General features: G+C 40.7%; 1 protein-coding gene across 8 annotated transcripts in view; it reads left to right on the forward strand.

Annotated features, from left to right (window-relative positions):
* CTDSPL (CTD small phosphatase like) overlaps positions 1 to 18,160 on the forward strand; it is an 80,805-nt gene extending 62,645 nt beyond the window's left edge. For all 8 annotated transcript variants that reach the window (XM_069006307.1, XM_069006310.1, XM_069006312.1 and 5 more), the window contains 4 exons: positions 2,697 to 2,753; positions 9,905 to 9,997; positions 11,610 to 11,795; positions 13,649 to 18,160. In XM_069006307.1, the coding sequence (XP_068862408.1) occupies positions 2,697 to 2,753; positions 9,905 to 9,997; positions 11,610 to 11,795; positions 13,649 to 13,774 (462 nt within the window). In that variant the 3' untranslated portion in view covers positions 13,775 to 18,160. The remainder of the gene's footprint in view (positions 1 to 2,696; positions 2,754 to 9,904; positions 9,998 to 11,609; positions 11,796 to 13,648) is intronic.
* The last annotated feature ends 247 nt before the right edge of the window (positions 18,161 to 18,407 follow it).

Below are 18,407 nucleotides of genomic sequence, written 5' to 3' on the forward strand. Positions count from 1 at the left end.
AAGGAGGGTAATTCTCATCTTTTTATGCCCCTGCATATTTGTGAAGCTTTAAGGAGGTACTAGTCTTTCATTCTAGGTGCATATTAAAGGAATAAAGTTTGGGGTTCTTTGGCAAGAGTAAAAAGGGAATAGATAGACAGGATAGTTATCATTCCCATCATAAAACAATCATAGAAGCAAAAAATAATTATTAAATCAAGGAGATGTAAACATGGTTTTGTATAAAAAGTATTAAACCACATGCAGGCCTGGAATGCAGTCCTATTCAAAACTGGCAGTGAAACACTTCTAGAACATTTAAAACGCTGAAAGTTTTTGGTTGGTTTTTTATTAAATAGAAACAGTTCTAACTGAGCTGAGGATTTTCATTGGAAAGGCATTGCCTTCTTCCAGGCTCTGTCTCTGTGGTTCCCACTGGAGGCACAGATGTGCTTCACATGCACAGCCCCACAAACCTTTAGCCAGCAAATTGCTGCAGACTTTTCTCCTCTTTTCCCTCCCTGAGGAGACCAGAACCCCAGTCCATGCTCCTTTTCTATCCCCAGTGCCAACAAGAAAGCAACATAAGACATGAAGTGTAAGTGGGGGAAGCAAATTTGTAGTTGGGAGTAGTTTGGTCAGTGTTACAAAGTCTGAGGGTGAGTTTTATTTGTTAGGAAAAACCAAAGTTGCTCACACAGAATGTGGTTTTCTCTGGCATCTGATTGAAGTTGCTCCTGTTAGGATTAAATTCTGTAAAAGCTGTAGTTTTATCAGTGGATTTCAAAGCCTCAGCAGCTTGCAGTGACCTATTCTTTTGCTGCTGCTGCAGAGTATTTCTCTTGCTGAAGGGAGTCATGCATATATAAATCCTTCAAGTGTGTGCAAGCCTCTTCAAAGTCTGCAGGGAGCTGGAGAACTGGTGGCTGAGGCTTCTTGACGATTCATTTGGGTTTATTTTTAAGGTGGAGCATCAGAACTTTTGTGTACCTGTTCTGTGGCTGTTAGAGCTGCAGAATGTCTTTATCTGAGGAGCTTCATGCAGGGAACAGATGGGAGCCTCCCCTCTGTCTTTCTCCAAAGCAGGACAGGGAAATTGCTCAGTGTCACATAGGAAAGATCTAGATTGATCTGTGTGTATTTGAGGAATTCTTCAGATTACACCAGTGCAGGGGTCATCAAGAGGATGGAATTCTCCATCACCAGCTGCTCTGGAGGTCTGGTTGCCAGTCCTGGTTGGTCAGGATGAGAGGATTCCATGTAGCCTCTCCTGTGCCCTCAGACCCAGCACTTGCAGGTGTCAGATCAAACCACCTTCCTTATTTTCTTCACTCCTGAGAGAGGGTGTTTCCTGCCACAGAAATTCTTGTGGTCAGTTTGCTCTGCTGGCAGGAAGGTTGTTTGACAGTGGAATTAGAATCTGGTTTCTCCAGGGAGTGGGATCAAAGTGATGCTAGCAGGTTAATACTGCAGGATCCTCTTTGCCCACCATTTTTTCACAGAGCACCTGTTTAGACTCACCAGTCTGTGATCTGCTTCTTGGTCTCTCTACCTCAGCTGCTCCTCTGCTTTCTTGGCACTTCTTTGCCCCCCTTGAATGGGTTTAAAGTCTGTTTCCAGTCCCACAAACACTTCAGGGGCATCTTCTTGGTGGTTCCTGAGATCAGCCTGTTGGCTGATGCAGAAAACCAGGTGGGAAGGTCTGTATGAATCTCACAGAGCTGAGTGAAGATGTTTTCCAGCCTTAGCTTGGTAATACCAGTTACAGACTGGGCTCTTATCCGTGAAAGATAGTGGCTGTTAATTAGTCATGTTAAAACTGTATTTGGCAGCTCTGCCTCGGCCATTTCCAGGCTGCAGATGATGGAATGAGCTCCAAGCTCCAGCCAGGCATGTTTACATGGCTTTTTTTTTTTTTAGAATGGACATAGTGCATGAGCTGTACCTAAGTTTGGTGTCCACTTGAACCAGTAAACATTGGCAGCAGCCTGTTCCCAACTACCACTGCCGTGTAGCCAAGATTAGATTAGGTACTCCTGAACTGTCTACAGTTCACATTCCTGCTTTCCAAAGCAATTTTACTTGACCAACAGTTTTTCACAGTAAGGCTTGAGAATTGAGTTGTGTTTGACAGGTTGGAGGAATGGATTCAAGGGCTTGGGCAGAGTGTGCTTGCTCTTCCCTTTGGAAATAAAATGCAATTTTACATGATTAGGTTGATTGGTATTGGCATCTTTAGAATCCTTTAGCTGTACAACCTAAGTCTTGTTGCAGTGCTGATTCAAGTACAACCAGTAGGTATTACTTTTACCACTGTCTTTATTTTTAATCAATCATTAATGGATGATCCTGAGCAGAATATGTGGAATACACAGCTGATTTTCTTGGTGGTCATGTATCCACAAAGAATGGATGGGAAAGAGTTTATCCAAAGAGGTGTTTTCCTGATGAACACACTCAGTGGTAGTGGGGGTTATTCAAGCAGTATCACATTGTATGAAGCTTAAAAATAGGAGAGAAGAGGGAACTGCAGCATCTGGAATTACAACTGTGGGCTTCTGACTTGTGTAAGAGCACACACAGAGTGGATCTGTGTAGTCAATAGTGATTATTAAATTGTTCCTCAGAAGTAGGTATTCTTCCCTTTTATGCCCCTGAAATTTTCCCTCTAATGATCTTATTTTTAATGCTGATTATTTCCTTGTCATTCTTTCTAGCCAATTAGCAATGCGGATTTCATCGTTCCTGTTGAAATTGATGGAACCATACATCAGGTAAGTGCTGGTTTTTCCTTCAGCATTGTGTCCTGGGTGTCCCAGAATGTTCTCTTCCTCCATTTGCTGCTTTATATCCAATGATTTCTCCTTTTGCAAAGCATGGAGGGCTGTGTATTGTGGACTGCAGGCAGGCATCCCTGTGTGATCAGGTGGAATATCTCTTTCAGGACTTCAATACTTGACTCTTTGTCAATTTTAAAATGTTTTCAAACAGGAAATGATGTAAGGATGGGGTTTCAAACATTGCTGGGCCCAGAAAAAGCTGCTTGAACACTGCATTTCTCATTCCTTCCAAGACAAACAGGACATGTGTTGGCTCCAATGTATGTTGGTAGCTCACATGCCAAAGCTCATTTGTTTTATAAAAGTATAAAGGAAAAATAGACAGTTCTTCAATTTTTGTGCTAATCTAGATTTAATTTCTGTCCCCTTTTATTCCTGTAAGTAATTCAAGTTCCTCTGATAGGTGTTTTTCTATACTTGAGCATATTTGAAAGGTCAGGACAAAATCATGAGATGAATTTTTATGTCTCATTCTTTAAGACCTTCACTTAAGGCTCTAAGAAATGGTTTTGAATAAATGCAAAATGCCCATAATTTGAAAATCAGTCCCCTCCATGTATCTTAGCTTAGTGTCTTTAATCAGTAGACATTTCTGAAGGGTTGAATAAATAAATTACAGTGCTGTAACTTCCCCTCTTCAGGCAGGCATTGATGTTCTTGCTGGAGATGAGTTAAACAGGTTAATGTGAAGCTGAGCCTTTCTGATACATGAACCTTGCAGATTGTGTGAAACATTTTCTGTTGGGTGTTGGATGGTACAGTTACTGAGGAGCAAATCTCCCCTAGATGTGATTTAACAGAGATTTTAAATACTTTAAATTTTGAAATGTTATTTATGGATTATTTTTATGGATTATTTTTACTTGGACAAGGAGGTTTGTATTTTAATCTTGTGCTAATTGGTGGATCATAAAGTTAGTTCATAATTTTGTCTGATTTCCTACGATAGAAACTATCCATGTATTTGTCACTCTTAAAATGATTCCTGAATATCAGTCAGTGGACTGAGATGTGCTTTAAAGTAATAGTTGTTTTGACAGTTTTTACCATGTGCCTGTTTTATGTAGAAAAATTCAATATCTAGGGTACTTCCACCTGTAATGTTCACCAGAGCTGATGCTTAAAACATTTCAGTGATGTTTTGGGAGATTTGTGATTTTCAGTACTGATTTGATGTGGGCTTCAGTTGTGTTTGGTGCTGTAGAACAGACAAATTCTCTCTCCTAAAACTTTGCAGAATGCTTCTGAAAGTGAATTTTTGAATGGCTGAAGAGTTGTGATCACTTAGCTTGTCAAGATGACATATTTACATTTTGAAACAAATCCCAGTAAAAGACTATTTGGGCTTTACAGTCAAACATTTCAAAAGCCTGTTGCTTTTCCATTCCTTGGTGCAAACTCAGATTCTTCACCAAAAACGATGCAGCTTGGCACCTGGAGATGATTCCTTGTGGGGGAAAAGAGAAAACAGCAACAAAAAAACCCCCTCCAAACAAGCAAAAACCTCACAACTGGGTCCAAAGGGAGCAGATTTGTGCATCTCCTTCTCCTCTGACAGAGGTGGCCAAGTGAAATTGGTCTCTGCTTTGCTGGAGACTCCCTGCATAATTTTCAAGGAATTTGCTTCACTCTTTGTATTTTAAACTCTTAACCTCTAGAATAGGTAAATACCTCGGTCACATTTGGAAGGTAAAAGTGAAGGTAGTTGTAAGGAATCTGGGATTCTTGAAATAAAGGTAATTTGTGTGGCACACAGAATAGGCAAAGCCTGTGTGTGTGATGTCTCTGTAATATTGCTGACATTCAGGAATCTTTTTTTTTCCTTTATTTTACACTGTGATAAAGGGCAAAAATGGATATTCTGGCTGAGTCTGATGTGCATTAACACAGGCTGGAGAGCTTTGACAACCTGTTCCCACTTCAAACCTGTAATTCTGTAGTCACTTAGAGCATAATGAACTGATATGAGCAATTTCTGTCATTTATCAGGATTTGTCATCTGTATAATGCGTGTCCATTTTCTTAAGCAGTTTATATACTCCAAGATTAATCACTGACATTGAGAAATATTTCCACCTGTGCAGAATATCCCAGGAGATGGGAAATGTTGTGGAACCATTCTGTCCATAGTGCATATCCCTGCTTCACCAGTGAGCCTGGTACCTTGTCTGGCAGGAGGTTGACAGATTTTTATTGTCCTTGAACTCTGCCTTAGGCAGAACCCCAGTGGAAACAAACTGAGCAACACCATTTCAGAGGTGCCCATTCATAGGTAAACTTGAAATTATATGAGATTGTTCAGATCTCACATCCCAGAAAGTACAAGTTGTGGCAAATTGAATTGCTGTACTCCAGAAGTACAGTTTTGAGATTGACTTATCTAACATGTTTTTGTCATGGTAAATGTGGTGTTGGGTTTTTTTGCTGTTCAACAGAGGTCTTAAAAAAATAATGTATTTAGTTTGGGGAATTTGTTTTCCCTTATATAATTTATAATCCAAAGGTCAGAGAGACTCTTGGGTATTTTTTTATAGGGAGGACAATTCATCATCTTAAAGGGTGCTTGGGTAAATGAGCTTACCTAGATTAAAAACCAGCTTTTCTTAACATCCCTTTTCCCTCTCCCATCTTTCTTTCTCCAGCCTAAATTACCTTATCTTTCGAAAGGATTTGTCGTTTTATTTTAAGAAGGAAATAAATCAAGTGTGGAGGAACCTCCCTTTCTTTCTGCTGTGGGTCTTGGGATGCCTGCAGAGGCTGTGCCCATCCCAGGGCAGCTGAAGTTCCAGGGAAGAATCCCATGCTTTGTGCTGGGTGTGATGGCCCAGATACAAAAGGAGGGTTGGGGTGCACGCTGACCCTTCTGGCCACTTCTCTCATTCCCCTCTGCTTCTCTGGGTGAAAGGAAATCAGAGCTGGTCTCCTGCTCCACCAAAGAAAGTACAAGGGAGAAGCTCTGGGAAATCCAGTGGAATGTGGTGGAACTGAGAGGAAGCTCAGTGAGGGTGAAAGTGGTGGCTGGAGGGAGATGTTCAGCCTGTTGGGTACCTTGATTTAACTTCTGCAGGAACACAGGGAGAGCCCTTGGACCCTGCATCCCCCTGACCATGTGCAGAGTGAGCACAGCCCCCAGACCAGAAGCTGTGCATCAAATACAGCTTTATTCCCCCACAAGTGAAGGTTTTTAGGGAATGCTTGTCCTTAATCTTTCATCCAAATTAAATTCCAGTGGCTTTGGGCCTTGCTCTTGATGTCCAAGAGTAAAGAGGGCAGCCAGCAAGAGTTTGATTTGGTGTTATTTTGAATTTAATTTTTAAATATAATTTGTTTATTGAGTAAAACTAACTTTTAAGTGTTTGGGGTGAGGGGGGAGTTAATTCAATTAATTGCTTATTTTCATTTGTTGAAAGCTGAAGGAACATTTGGCATGTATGCTTTGAACATAATATGCTTTTTTTTTTTTTTTTTTAAATGGGGGTAAAATGCTGTTCAAATAATAAACTTCCTTCCTATAAAGCTCAGAATCCATGGATTTTCTTGCAGAAGGCTGTGGCCTGGTTCAAGTAATCCAGGATAGGCTGTGTCCATTCTAACTGGCCTATTCTTGGTTACTTGCACTGGGACACGACCACAACTGTGTGACCCAGGACCATGAGGCTCCAGGACACGTGGGATTTTCTGCTCACTGCTCAGAAGAGGCACCCACCCCACAAAAGAGGAGATTACAGGAGTTGGACTTGTCATGGCAGATTTTTTTTGGTCATTACTTGCAGATTTCCTCATTGTCAAGCTGATTTTGAAAGGCCATTCTTTGTGTCCTGTTAAATTGATGGAAAATGAGCTGGGTTTGTTTTTGGGTTTCACAAATACTGAGTGTCTGTAGGCTGAGGCTGCTTTGAGATATAGAAAATTCATGTGGAAGTACGAAATGCTCGAAAACAATTAAAGATAATTGCTTGTGTTGAGCCATTAGCAGCTGTAACAATCCTGTGGAAACATGCCTAGTGCCTGATTTGTGCTTAAAATGTTGAGAAGGGTTCACTTTAAATAATAATAATAAAAAAAGACTATATTCCTCCAAATTCTTGCTGTGATAAGGAAAAAATTATTGAGCGTACAATAATAAAAAAAAAGGATTTTTTTTTTTAATGCCCTTAAGACAGTGTATAAATCTCAGAAAAATGCCAGGAGCCAGTTAGTCTAGAGATTTCAGCTGAAGACATCAGGCAGTGGAGGAAAAAGCCAAGCCACAAATAACCATGCAGCATTGAGATTCAAGTCCAGCCACTAACAAAGTAAAGGGGAAAAAATTCCAAATGAGAAGGAAGAGGAGAAAAGAGCTGTACTGTCAGCTGAAGAAAGCTTTTATGCAAAGTAAACCAAAGAGATTTTGTAGCCCAGGATGCCAGTACATTTTGGAGTTGCTTCCAGGGTCTAAGTAGGACTTCCCAAAGAAAACTTCAAGGAGAATAACTATCCAGAGTATTAAGATATGTTGTTCTGCCAAAAAAAAAAAAAAAAAATCAGTGTTGTTAAAAAAAAGGCAAAGGAATTGGGGCTTTTTACAGAGGGAAATAATTAAGGGAAAAAATTGGTGAGGCTTCATCTTAAGAAATGACATTTATTATTAATTAGGCATTTAACATGAGAAGCAAATCTGTTGGCCAGATCCCAGCAGGGAAGGATTTAAGGCAAAGCAGCAAGAGAAACTCAAGTAGAGGAGGCTGTGACTGCTCTGTGGTGGATCAGGAGCCCTAAAACTGCAGAAGGGAGACCATCCAGCTAAAAGTGCTGTGTATTCACAGCTAATCCTCAATGAGGTGCAGAATTAGGAGACCTAAAAGCAGCCAAAAGAGCCGTTTATTGCAAAGACTGGCAAATGCAGCCCAAGCTGTGGCTCAGAGCTCTGGGGCTTCAGCTCTGGGGTTGATTTACTGTGTGCTCCTGATGCAGGAGGTGGGTTATGTTGCAAGCAGCAAAGTTCAGATCCTTGGCAGGGAGTTTGTAATTACATTCCAAGTGGAAATACTTCACTGACACGGGCAGAGATAGGGATGGAGAGCAAAGAGGAGACTTCTGCTGCTGTGGCTGGAAGCACTGGGCTTTAAAAGGGAAATTAATACTAAATTCCAGCACTTACTCTCCAAGAATGTTGTTGAGACTCTGGGGTGCCCCTTTTGTGCCCTCAAAAATCAGTGTAGGAATAAAACCTAAGGCTAAAGAATCAAGAACTTAATTGTTAGCTTGGATCCTGCTGTCTTTCCTCTCGCATCTGGGAAGTTGGATACTCTCTGGATACCCAAATGGAGAGGGACTGCAGCTGTCTCTCTGTCTTTAAAAAAATTCAAAGATAGAATTTGGAGAGGAAACACTACAGCCCAACATTGTGTAGAAAGAATTAAATGAAAAATTAATTGCATTGTTACAGGAGAGGAAATTACTTGGTTTGTGCCTGGTGAAATACAGGAAACATTGCTGTAATTATCTGGAAAGAGAGTGGTGTTGAAGTACATCTGTTAACTGTCTTTAATCCATAAAATGTCACAGTTCTTTGATGGGTTAGGTGCTGCTGTGGTTGTTTAAAAAAAAAAGAAATCTGGGTTATAAATTGTTATCTCTATCAAAGTTTGAATGTAATGCTTATGAGGCCAGAAATCGTCTAGATAAATTTCACAGAAATAACTTAAAAGAGATAAAGACTTCATGGTATGATCTGTATGCTGCATAAAGGGGAAAATTAACATTTCTGCTTTAGTCATTAAGGTACAGCTCCATCATATGTGTTTTAAAAAAATTTTTGATTTCAAATTTAGGTTTTCAATTTCAATTACACAGCTTCTTTTTTTCTTCTTTTGCTGAAGGCTTTAATTGTTACACTTGAGTTCAAGCTGCTGTTTCCATATTTCTCTCCTTCAGGCTTTTTCTCTGGGTACCTTGATTTTTTTTTTTAAACTTCTTATTAATATGAATCTAGTAAAATACATACAATTAATCTAGTTTTACATATCAAAGAATGAAATTCCTGAAATAGCATCAGTCTTCAAGTTTCTCCTGAATTCAGCTCTATGCCAGAGTTCTCCACTTGCAATTTCCAGTATTAGGGATTATTTGCCAAACACAAGTAGATAAAATGCTTCCAATGTTTTCTCTCAAACTTTTAATCTAACTGCAAACAAGACAGATAAATACTTTTCAAGCAGACTCCCCTCTTCAGCTTCCCAGTATATTGTGAGCTGCTTCCAAGCTTTCTGAGCAGTAGTTTCCTTGTTTTGGTATCTTCTGTGAACACAAAATCATCTTGTGTGCTCTGAAAAGAGGAGCAGGGAGGTTTTAGTATCTGCTAATCAGGTTGTTGACAGTAGGCTGCCAAGGCAGGGCAGAAAGGCAGCAGAGCAGTGCTGAAGGCAGGATGCTGCAGAGGAGAGAGATCCTGGGAATTTGCCATCTTGGCAAAGTCCTCTTTAGAAGATGCTGTGGACTTTGTCAGCGAGTTGCAGAACCAGCATTTTTAGGCATTCTGCATGGTGCTGTGAAGATTTTTGGTGAGAAAAGCTCTCTGCAGAGCTGGAGGGCTTGATCACTCTCCCTAGGGAGTTGTGGTACTTAGCTCTAAGAATCAAACTGGAGTTTCAGAAATGAAGGAATCAGCCACAGAACGAAAACAGGTCCCTGTTGTGCGATTCCTGCTGTCACAGAGGCTTCATCAGATTTATTCCTGCTCTGGAGCTCTTGAGCACTGAAGGCACCAGCACCAGAATGGGTTTGGTGGGGAGAGCCACATCCTCACTTCCTGAGAAGCCTTCCTGTCTGCCTTTGCCTTTAATGAGATTTTTCAAGGAGCACCACTCCAGATGATGCTCGGTGTTTGCAGTTGCATAATCAGCAGGGTCTCGGCAGCCCGTGCATGCCAATCTCTCATTATTGGGTCTCTACTTTTATCTTGTGTACTTTCTTTTCTCCCCAGCATTTCATTTGAACTGCTTCTCTGTTAACTTTGCTTCAAGTGCTGGGATTGCTGGAGTGGTTTGGGGTTTTTTTTTCCTTTCCTTGAGCACCATCTGACCTAAATGCCATTATCATTCCAGGTTTATGTATTGAAACGACCACACGTGGACGAATTTCTTCAGAGGATGGGAGAGCTCTTTGAATGTGTACTCTTCACAGCCAGTCTAGCCAAGGTTTGTTCCTCCCTTCATCTCTTTAACCCTTTTTGTGCTGGTCAGTGGACTTTTGGTTGGGTTTTCTCTGGATAATTATTTCCACAGTTGGTACTATCTTAATTTTTCCCCTTCTTTTCTGCTTCTTTGTCTGACAGTGTGTACTTTGTCTGCTAGTGTGTGGGTAAGTGTTTCCATGGTAACACCATCACATATGGGCTTGTCTCATAATGTAGCCTCCATGCATTGCTCATGATGCCAATATGAAAGGCTCACAAGTTACCATGGTTATAGTGAGAAATTAGAACAAATAGCGTGCGAGTGAAGCAGCACATTAAAGCTGGGCATGAAATAAAACACCAAATCAAACCCTGGGTACACCATCAACCAGTGACTCAGAAACTCACTGGAAATTGGGAGCCACGGTTCTTGCTCTGTCAAGGTGCAATTGCAATCTGGAGTTAGCAAATGAGGCCTTTTTGCAAAGCTTGAAACGTCACCAGGAATATTTTGTGCCCTCTGGTCCTGCAGTAGCAGTAGTGGCTCGTAGGTAGTTCCAGTGGTAGATGTTGCAGTAGTAGACTGACCTGGAATTCTTCACTTCCTTCAGTGTATTGTATTTGTGGTGTCTTGTTTGTGAGATGATGTGAGATGATTTCTAAATAGTGCTCTAGCAGGGCAAGCTTTTGCTCCAGCCTAGTGTAGAGATGGTGGAAGGGGACAGGACCCTGATCTTCTACAAAGCCTTTTTCCCTGCATTCTCTTTACCATGTATCTGCTCAGTCATGTTGAAAAAATCCTGAATACTGCCCAATTTCATACTGAAATTAGGTGCCTTATTTCATAACCAAAAGATGATTGGCTTCAACATCAGGTTTTTTTCTTGGTTTAAAATACAGGAAAATGGTAACTCCTGTTGTGCAGCAATAAGATATAACTACCATCTTCAAGTATGTGGTTATTCACGTTCGAGTTTATTTGGATACTTTTTCTTGGTCAGTTTATATAAATTGTTGGATTCCAAGCTGTGCCTCACTAAAAGTATCATCTTATGTATAAAATGGGAATTTCCTTGGTATTGTTCATGGGTATTTTTCCTAATAACATCTTTTATGGCCCAATTATGCAATTTGGTAATCTTGAGAGTCTTGCTGACCCAGTTACTCTGAGGGCATCATTTGGCGGAGGCACATCAGGCTCAGATGTGTTCACTGCAGTTTATCTTCAGAGGCACATGGAAACAAATCAGCTGGGGAAATGCTTCATATTGATTTTCTATTAGCATTGGCTGGTTTTATGGTAATGGTAGGTGAGATCTCTGGATCCATCAACCTCTAGAAAACTCTCAGGGTAACTCTAAGTTGGCCCTGAGAATAAAACCTGATCAATAAATCACAGAAAATATTTAGAGTGCGAGTTAGCCTTCTCTAGAAAGATAATTGTCCTCCTTTTGCTTTATCTCTTTATTAATCACTTCAGGTTTGCAGGCGAGTGAGTTAATTAACAAGGAGCAGGGAAGAAAATGGAGAAAAAGGGAATTTTATCTGAAATTATTTCGTGTCCCTTCTTTGGCTCTGTGAATTAGCCTTATGTGCACGTTGCTAACTTGCTGCTTCTGACTTCTATTTTTAAGTATGCAGACCCAGTAGCCGACTTACTGGATCGCTGGGGTGTGTTCAGGGCAAGGCTCTTTAGAGAATCCTGTGTTTTCCACCGAGGAAATTACGTGAAGGATCTGAGTCGACTGGGCCGTGAGCTGAGTAAAGTTATTATAGTAGATAATTCTCCTGCATCTTACATCTTCCATCCTGAAAATGCAGTAAGTATTCGAAGTAACTCGAGTGTAACTTCATCTCTCTGGCCCTTGCCCAGATTCTGTGATTCAGAAAATAGACTTTGCAGAGCACTGGCTGGTGTCAGATTCTGTGTTTTCTTAGGCTGCAGGTAGGTTCTGGGGCTCACTGCCAAATGGTGAAGGGTGTGGGTAAACTGATCTTGACAGCGTGTCACAGCCATGACTGCTCGTGTGCTCTGAGCTTTAGCTGTTGGCTTGAGGTCCAGCAGTTTTGAGAAATACCCAAGTGGTGTGGAACCTGAAAAACCAACCTAGCTCTAAGAATCAAAGCTGCCCTGCAGCAGGGATTTTGTTCTTTGGAGTGGTGGTTACAGAAAGAATGGTTTGGCTTGAATTTCTTTAGGTACTCCCATCTTTTTTCATTGTGTGAATAATATTTTATTAGGCAAGATAATTAATGCTTTACTGGTTGCTCCTGAGATCTGCATTTGTGGGTAAGGAAAAGAAAAAAAAATACAAACCCTGTTGTGTTGTTGTGCTCCTCCCTCAGTTATTTTTGTCTTAACTCCATAATTAGAACTGTTAGTCAATTAGTTCATCAAGGTTTAGGAATAAGGGTAAAGGGCAGGCAGCAGTTCTGTAGGGGAGAATAATGAGGGCAATGTGCATTTTCAGTGTGTTTGTATCGGCTCCAGAAGCTCTGATGGAGAGGTCTGGGGTGCTCCATCCATGGCTGCAGCCAGTGCAGCTGCTCACATCTGCTTTAGCTGCCAGGGCAGGAACTGGAACTCCTCAGATCTACTGACTTTTAGACAACCAGGCTGTGCACTGTTTTCTTCAGTGTTTTTAGGCTGTTTTCCTTGTGGACTGTTAAAATCAGTGTAGGAAATCTTTTATTAAGAACACTGCTTTGCATGGTCTCCAGAATCACTTTTTTTTTGTAAGATGAGCTATTTATCTTCCAGCAGTCAGCTTTCAAGTTCAGATCCTAATATTGTGATGCCCTAAGTGATGTGGTGAAAACATTTTTCTGGTTGGTGCCACACGTGGTTTAAAGCTGCCATTTATAATAACCAGGACCTGTAGCTCTAATTTACGTTCATGGTTAAAATTAAAAACCTGATCCAAGATCATCACTTGGTATCTCGGAAATCAGTGCCAAGGAAATAATGAGCTGTAGAAGTTTGGGAGATAAAATTAAGGGCCTTGTCAGAGTGGTTTAATCATGTATAGAAAAATGCTGCTGGCTGAGTGATACTCGAGTCTCTGCAGAAACCAGAGCTTGTAACAAGATCCAAGATAGTCTTGGAAAGACCTCAGTGTATTCCCATAATGAAGATAACACAGAACACCTTCCCCAGATCCAGCCCACATATTTAAGAAGGGTTATTACATGTGTTGTTTTCTGAACCCACTCTCTAGATGTAACATTTTAACCTGAGCACTGTTCTGCCCTTGCTGGTAAACATTTCCTCCAAACCCCATGCCAGAAGGGGTTGTTGCTGCCTGCCTGTGCCTGGTGACTCACTCTGATAATTCTTAGAGGGGAAAAAAAAAAAAGATTTGCATGTAAATAAAGTGTCAGTGCAGCTTCATAAGCTGTGTCTTCCTTCCAGTCTGTTCTGGATACCGGGGAGGCAGAGCAAGGAGAGCTGCCCAGTGTGGGCTCATGTGGGTCACCTGAACATGCAGCTGGAGGTCAGCTGTCCTGGTTGGGCTTGGGGTTGAACCTGCTGCTCCACTTGAATGGTAATGAGTAGCTAATTGCCTTGATGATGATGATGATGATGGTGATTACAGAACACCTACACAGACAAAAGTCATGTGTCTTTTACATCATGAAACCCTCTCAGTGTTTGTTGGTTGCTTTGTTTCAGGTGCCTGTGCAGTCCTGGTTTGATGACATGACAGACACAGAGCTGCTAGATCTTATTCCTTTCTTTGAAGGACTAAGCAAAGAGGAAGAAGTTTACAGTATGCTTCATAAACTCTGCAACAGGTAGCCCTTAACTCTGACTGACTCCTGCTCCTAGATTGCAGTTGCTAGAGGCTGTCTCCATCTCTTTCAGCTCTTTCAAATGTAAGCTTTGGGGAGGTCACCCCTGTCAGAAGTGCTACTCTTGATCTTCCTGTTACATTGGACACGAAGGACAATCATGAGTGATGCTATTAAGCCTTCAGAAGCCTGACTCCTAAGGTCATGTGTTCAGACTACTTTTTTAAAGGAAAAAAAAAAAAAAAAAAGAAGCTATTTTAAATGGGACTCTTTTAATTAATTTCATAAATGGACATCTTTTACTGGATCAGCTTTTCTTAAAACATGCCAAAAAAAGAAGCTTGTATTTCAGCAGTTGAATTTCTCTCCCTTTCTTCCCCTCCCACTATGCAGACAATTTTACCCCCCTGCTTAGAGCAGTTGACCTGACTCTGAATTTTTTCTTACAGAATGAAGTGCCTTTTTGAATGTTATTTTAAGATAAAAATTCATTTTTGTATAAGACGTATTTCCAGACATCTTTTAGTCTTGTATTGTCTAAATGCTTTAAAAGGAAAAAGGAAAAAAATTTTATAGAGCACTGTAATATATAACAAAGGAAAAAGTTGAAACCAAGATGCTGGTTCCTGTCTCCACAATGACATTAAGTTGTGTTACACTTTGTCATGCTCAGAAGGTTCAGGCGTTTGTGGGAGGGGTGAATTGGGGTCATTAACGTGGTTGTTTCACTGATGAGGATTTTGGGCACAGTTTTAAAACATATCTGCAGTTGTTTGAGTATTTAGGGAGTGATGGAGTTGAGAAAATGAGGTGGCTGAGAGACCTAAAGCACCTTTAATTCCAGACAGATGAAGTTCTGCTGTCTCTGCTTACGCACAACTGCCATGCCTCTTCTTTTTTGGAAAACCATTATCTTGGGAGAACAGCGAGGAGATCTATTTATTAGTTTAAGATTCTTTTCTCAAAACAACCCCATCTGGGTAAGCTGGATCTGTATTGAGCTGTTTGGAGTACTTTTTTCTTTTACTTGCTGCTACTGTATACTCACCAAATGGAGTTGACCATCGGCTGTTATACTGTTTTTGCCACTGTGCCTGTGCTATGAGACATTTTCTGTAAGCTGCAAACTTGGGCAATAAATAAAATGCAGGCTTCATAACCCACCCCCATGGATTAATCCATTGGTATCTGATATACCAGAGAACCCAGTTAAAGGTGACCTGTAAAGGAGATTTTTTTTTTTTCAATTAAGGTGAAGCCTTCTCTTTTCTTTGATATATGAAAATGCAGAAAGTATTTTGCCCACACCTTTGATTTGTAATTTTTTTTTCCCCAAGGTGTAAGGTGCAGATTAGGAGCTGTATCAAGTCTTGCTGGAAGGGCAGAAGTTACTAGCCTAGACTAAAATCAGTCCTCTGGCTTTGGAGTTGACTTAGAGTCATCTCTGAATCTGAGAGCCTACTTAACATCTGCAGTGGCATTCACCCTTTTGGATGAATAATTTTTAGATATTTCATGCCTTTGAAGAACAAGGCACACCTTTTTTCAACCCCCCGTTTCCAGTGTCACCTTCCAGTTACTGTCCACAGCAGAAATCTGCAAACATAAAAGGTGCAGCTGCGTTTGGCTGTCATCAGAGAAGACTAAATGGACTATTTGGTGCTTCTAATTAGCCTCGTGCTAAATTCTGAATTATAATCCCCCTTTGCCTTTTCTCTTTTTCTCAAAAAGTCCTGATGACTTGGGAAAAAAACCAAATTCCTTTGCGATGGACTTGGCTTGTGACCCTTGTCTCAAAAACATTGGTGAAGCAGCTTAACAAATCCACCAGAGAAGGGCAGGCCAGTCTACACAGGCAGCGAGTGGGTTGTCGTGGGTGCAGTATCACACTGAGCCCCCTGCAGTGCAGCTGTGCTCCAGCTGTGCTCCAGCTGTGCTCCAGCTGTGGCTGGGCCCAGGGGTGCTGGAGGCAGTCCCGTCACACCCGTGAGTCTGTAAGGCATCACCCTTTTGTTTCTTAACCAGCTGGCATCACCTTAGTACTGTATAAATCTGTGCCACAGCAAAAAGACAAACTGTCGAGTTCAGAATTTAAAGACTTAAAAAAAAAAAAAAGCCTACTTTGTTTAAAAATATAAAGAGAAAAAACAAAAAAAAAACAAACAGAAAAAGGACGTATGGATTCTGGTTAGTCCATTAATGTTTACTTTCAGTTTAAGATGGTTTAATTTTGTATTTGACTCCAGAGTAATGAAACTGTAAGCTGCCAAAAAAAAAAAAAAAAAGAGTTGTTCTGTGAGCAGTATTTACAACTGTGCCTGTGGCTCCTGGGCCCCAGGTGCAGTTTGCAGGGAAGTATTCAGGTTGTAGTTAGTCGTGCAGGTATGAGAGGAATGGCTGAAGAAATTCAAAGACTTTTTCTCGTTAGCATTAGACCAAACAATCAGACAATGAATAACCCACGAGACAGGGCCGTGTGACAGTTGTGACCTGTTGGACGTGAGACAAACCATGTCACCCGTTTGCATCTCTGGAAGCAGCGATTTCATGAACCAGTTGCCTTAAGTCTGTGAATGAATGTTGATTATATTATTAAAGTGTCTTGTATTGTTTTCAAATCCACATAGAATGGGCAACTGAACTTCTGCACCAGCCTCTGAAGGAACGGTTCTCATGATGTTCTGTACAACCACACTTGTACTGTATTATTTTGGCTCTTAAAATCCCCAAATTAAAAAAAAAAAACAACTTACTGTAACTTAGTACAGCATTAAAATGACACTTGGTGACAATACAAAGACAAAAAACTTACCACAGCTTTGATCTCTGCTAGTTTTAGAGTTTTTTCTCCAAGTTCTGATCAATTCTATTTTTTTTTAACCCACCCAACTCATACGGAAATAAAACTCAGAGTGCTCTGCAATCAGGTTTGGACTCCCCCTGGGTATTCAGATTTGGCCAAAGGGATCAAGCTGTCACAGTTGTTTATTTTGACACTACCATCATACTTGAAACTTCAAGTGTTGAGTTTGCGTGAATATACATACGCTGTGTATTTCGAGTTTCTAGATTCTAACAAAGCAATAGAGTTCTGTCCATAAAGTCAGAGAACGAGTGGAATGTTTGTAAAATTTGCAATACGGGTATTTGATTGTATTTTAAATACAAGATTTAAAAAAAAATTCAAATAGGAAAAAAAAAAAACAAACCTTGTTTCCTAAATCTCTTGCATATTTTGAAGTGCAGTTAGTGCATGCAGGTCACCAGGGCTGTTACAAACCCTGGGTTTCAGTTCTATTTCTGGCTATTACAGAAATGTTAAAAAGTCTTTTCCCAGTTGGTCATTCTAAAGAGAAGCTGCCTGGCCTGAAGTTCTGTTGTCCTTTTTATGTTGGGTTAAAAAAACGGTTTTTTGCCTGAATAGGTATTTTTAAATTAAGCTGTAAGGCAGAATGCCTTAGACCCTTGAAATCCAACTGAAGTGTTAACATTGAAATTGCCATTTGTAACCTTAGGGCTGTGCGCTGAATCCTTGTTCACCCCCAGGAAGCGTGGCAGGCTTGGGATGGGGAGATGGTAGCAAATGTACAATATTGCTGTGTTCATTTAGGTAGCTTTGGAAGAATAATTTGTCTCTTTGTTTCGCCCTTTTGATCTTTATTAAAACAGCAGAAGTTTTACGTGGAAGAAACTCAACACCTGGAGACGTTTTTGGTTGTCAAGTGTACGCAATCACTTTTCTTACAGCATGATTTTGATTAGACTGGTTGGGGACAATAAAGTATCTAAATGACACTGGTGTGTGCTGATGTTGCAGCTTTTGAAATTTCAGTGTAAAAAAAAAAACAAAACAAAAACAAGAAAAAGAATCTGTAGCTCTGTGACTTCCGAAGGCGTTTATCCTCTGTTGGACAGATTGTTTTCAACCTAATAAACCACAGTTCCGCGCAGCCCTTTTTGTAAAACAAAGACAAGTTTGTGCCTCTGATTCCAAGGTGCTGTGATGTTTTTTGCCTTTTTGGGGCGAGGAGGGGCAGGTGAGACTGGCGTGGGGCAATTGCTTCAAAATCTCTGGGCTAACTATGCAAAACCAGCTGTCAGTTCTCTGTTTCACATGATGTTGTAAAATCCCAGCTGACTCTCTCTTATTTCTTGTTAAAGATCTATTGGGAACTCCTTAACAGAGGAGTAAGCAATGGAAATGTTTCTTTCTTTCTTTTTTTCCTTTTTTTTTTCCTTATGATGGAGCTGTTTACACTTTGATGCAATGAACAATCCAGCAATACTTGAGAAACACTACAGATACCATGAGTGTTTGCAGGAGAGAGAAGTGTTGTCAATCAGGTATTGAATGGTTTCTTTACTGTCACAAATAAAAAATTTTAACAATATAGTTACTTGTGCATGTAATACTTCTCTGGGAAAAAGCATTTCTGCACTTCTCCTTCAGTAATAGGCACTGCCCTAATTCAGCAGGGACTTCACTCCTGCTAATGCACATCCATGTTAGAGGATAAAATCACTCATCTCTGTCCCACTCTCCTCCCCCTCTCCTCGTTCTCAGTCATGTGTAGGACTCCTCAGTGGCTGCCCTGGCACCTGCTTGTGCAAACAGAGCTGATGAACTACTGATGAACTCT

The sequence above is a fragment of the Aphelocoma coerulescens genome, chromosome 2 (genome assembly GCF_041296385.1).
Source record: "Aphelocoma coerulescens isolate FSJ_1873_10779 chromosome 2, UR_Acoe_1.0, whole genome shotgun sequence".
Lineage (NCBI taxonomy): Eukaryota > Metazoa > Chordata > Aves > Passeriformes > Corvidae > Aphelocoma > Aphelocoma coerulescens.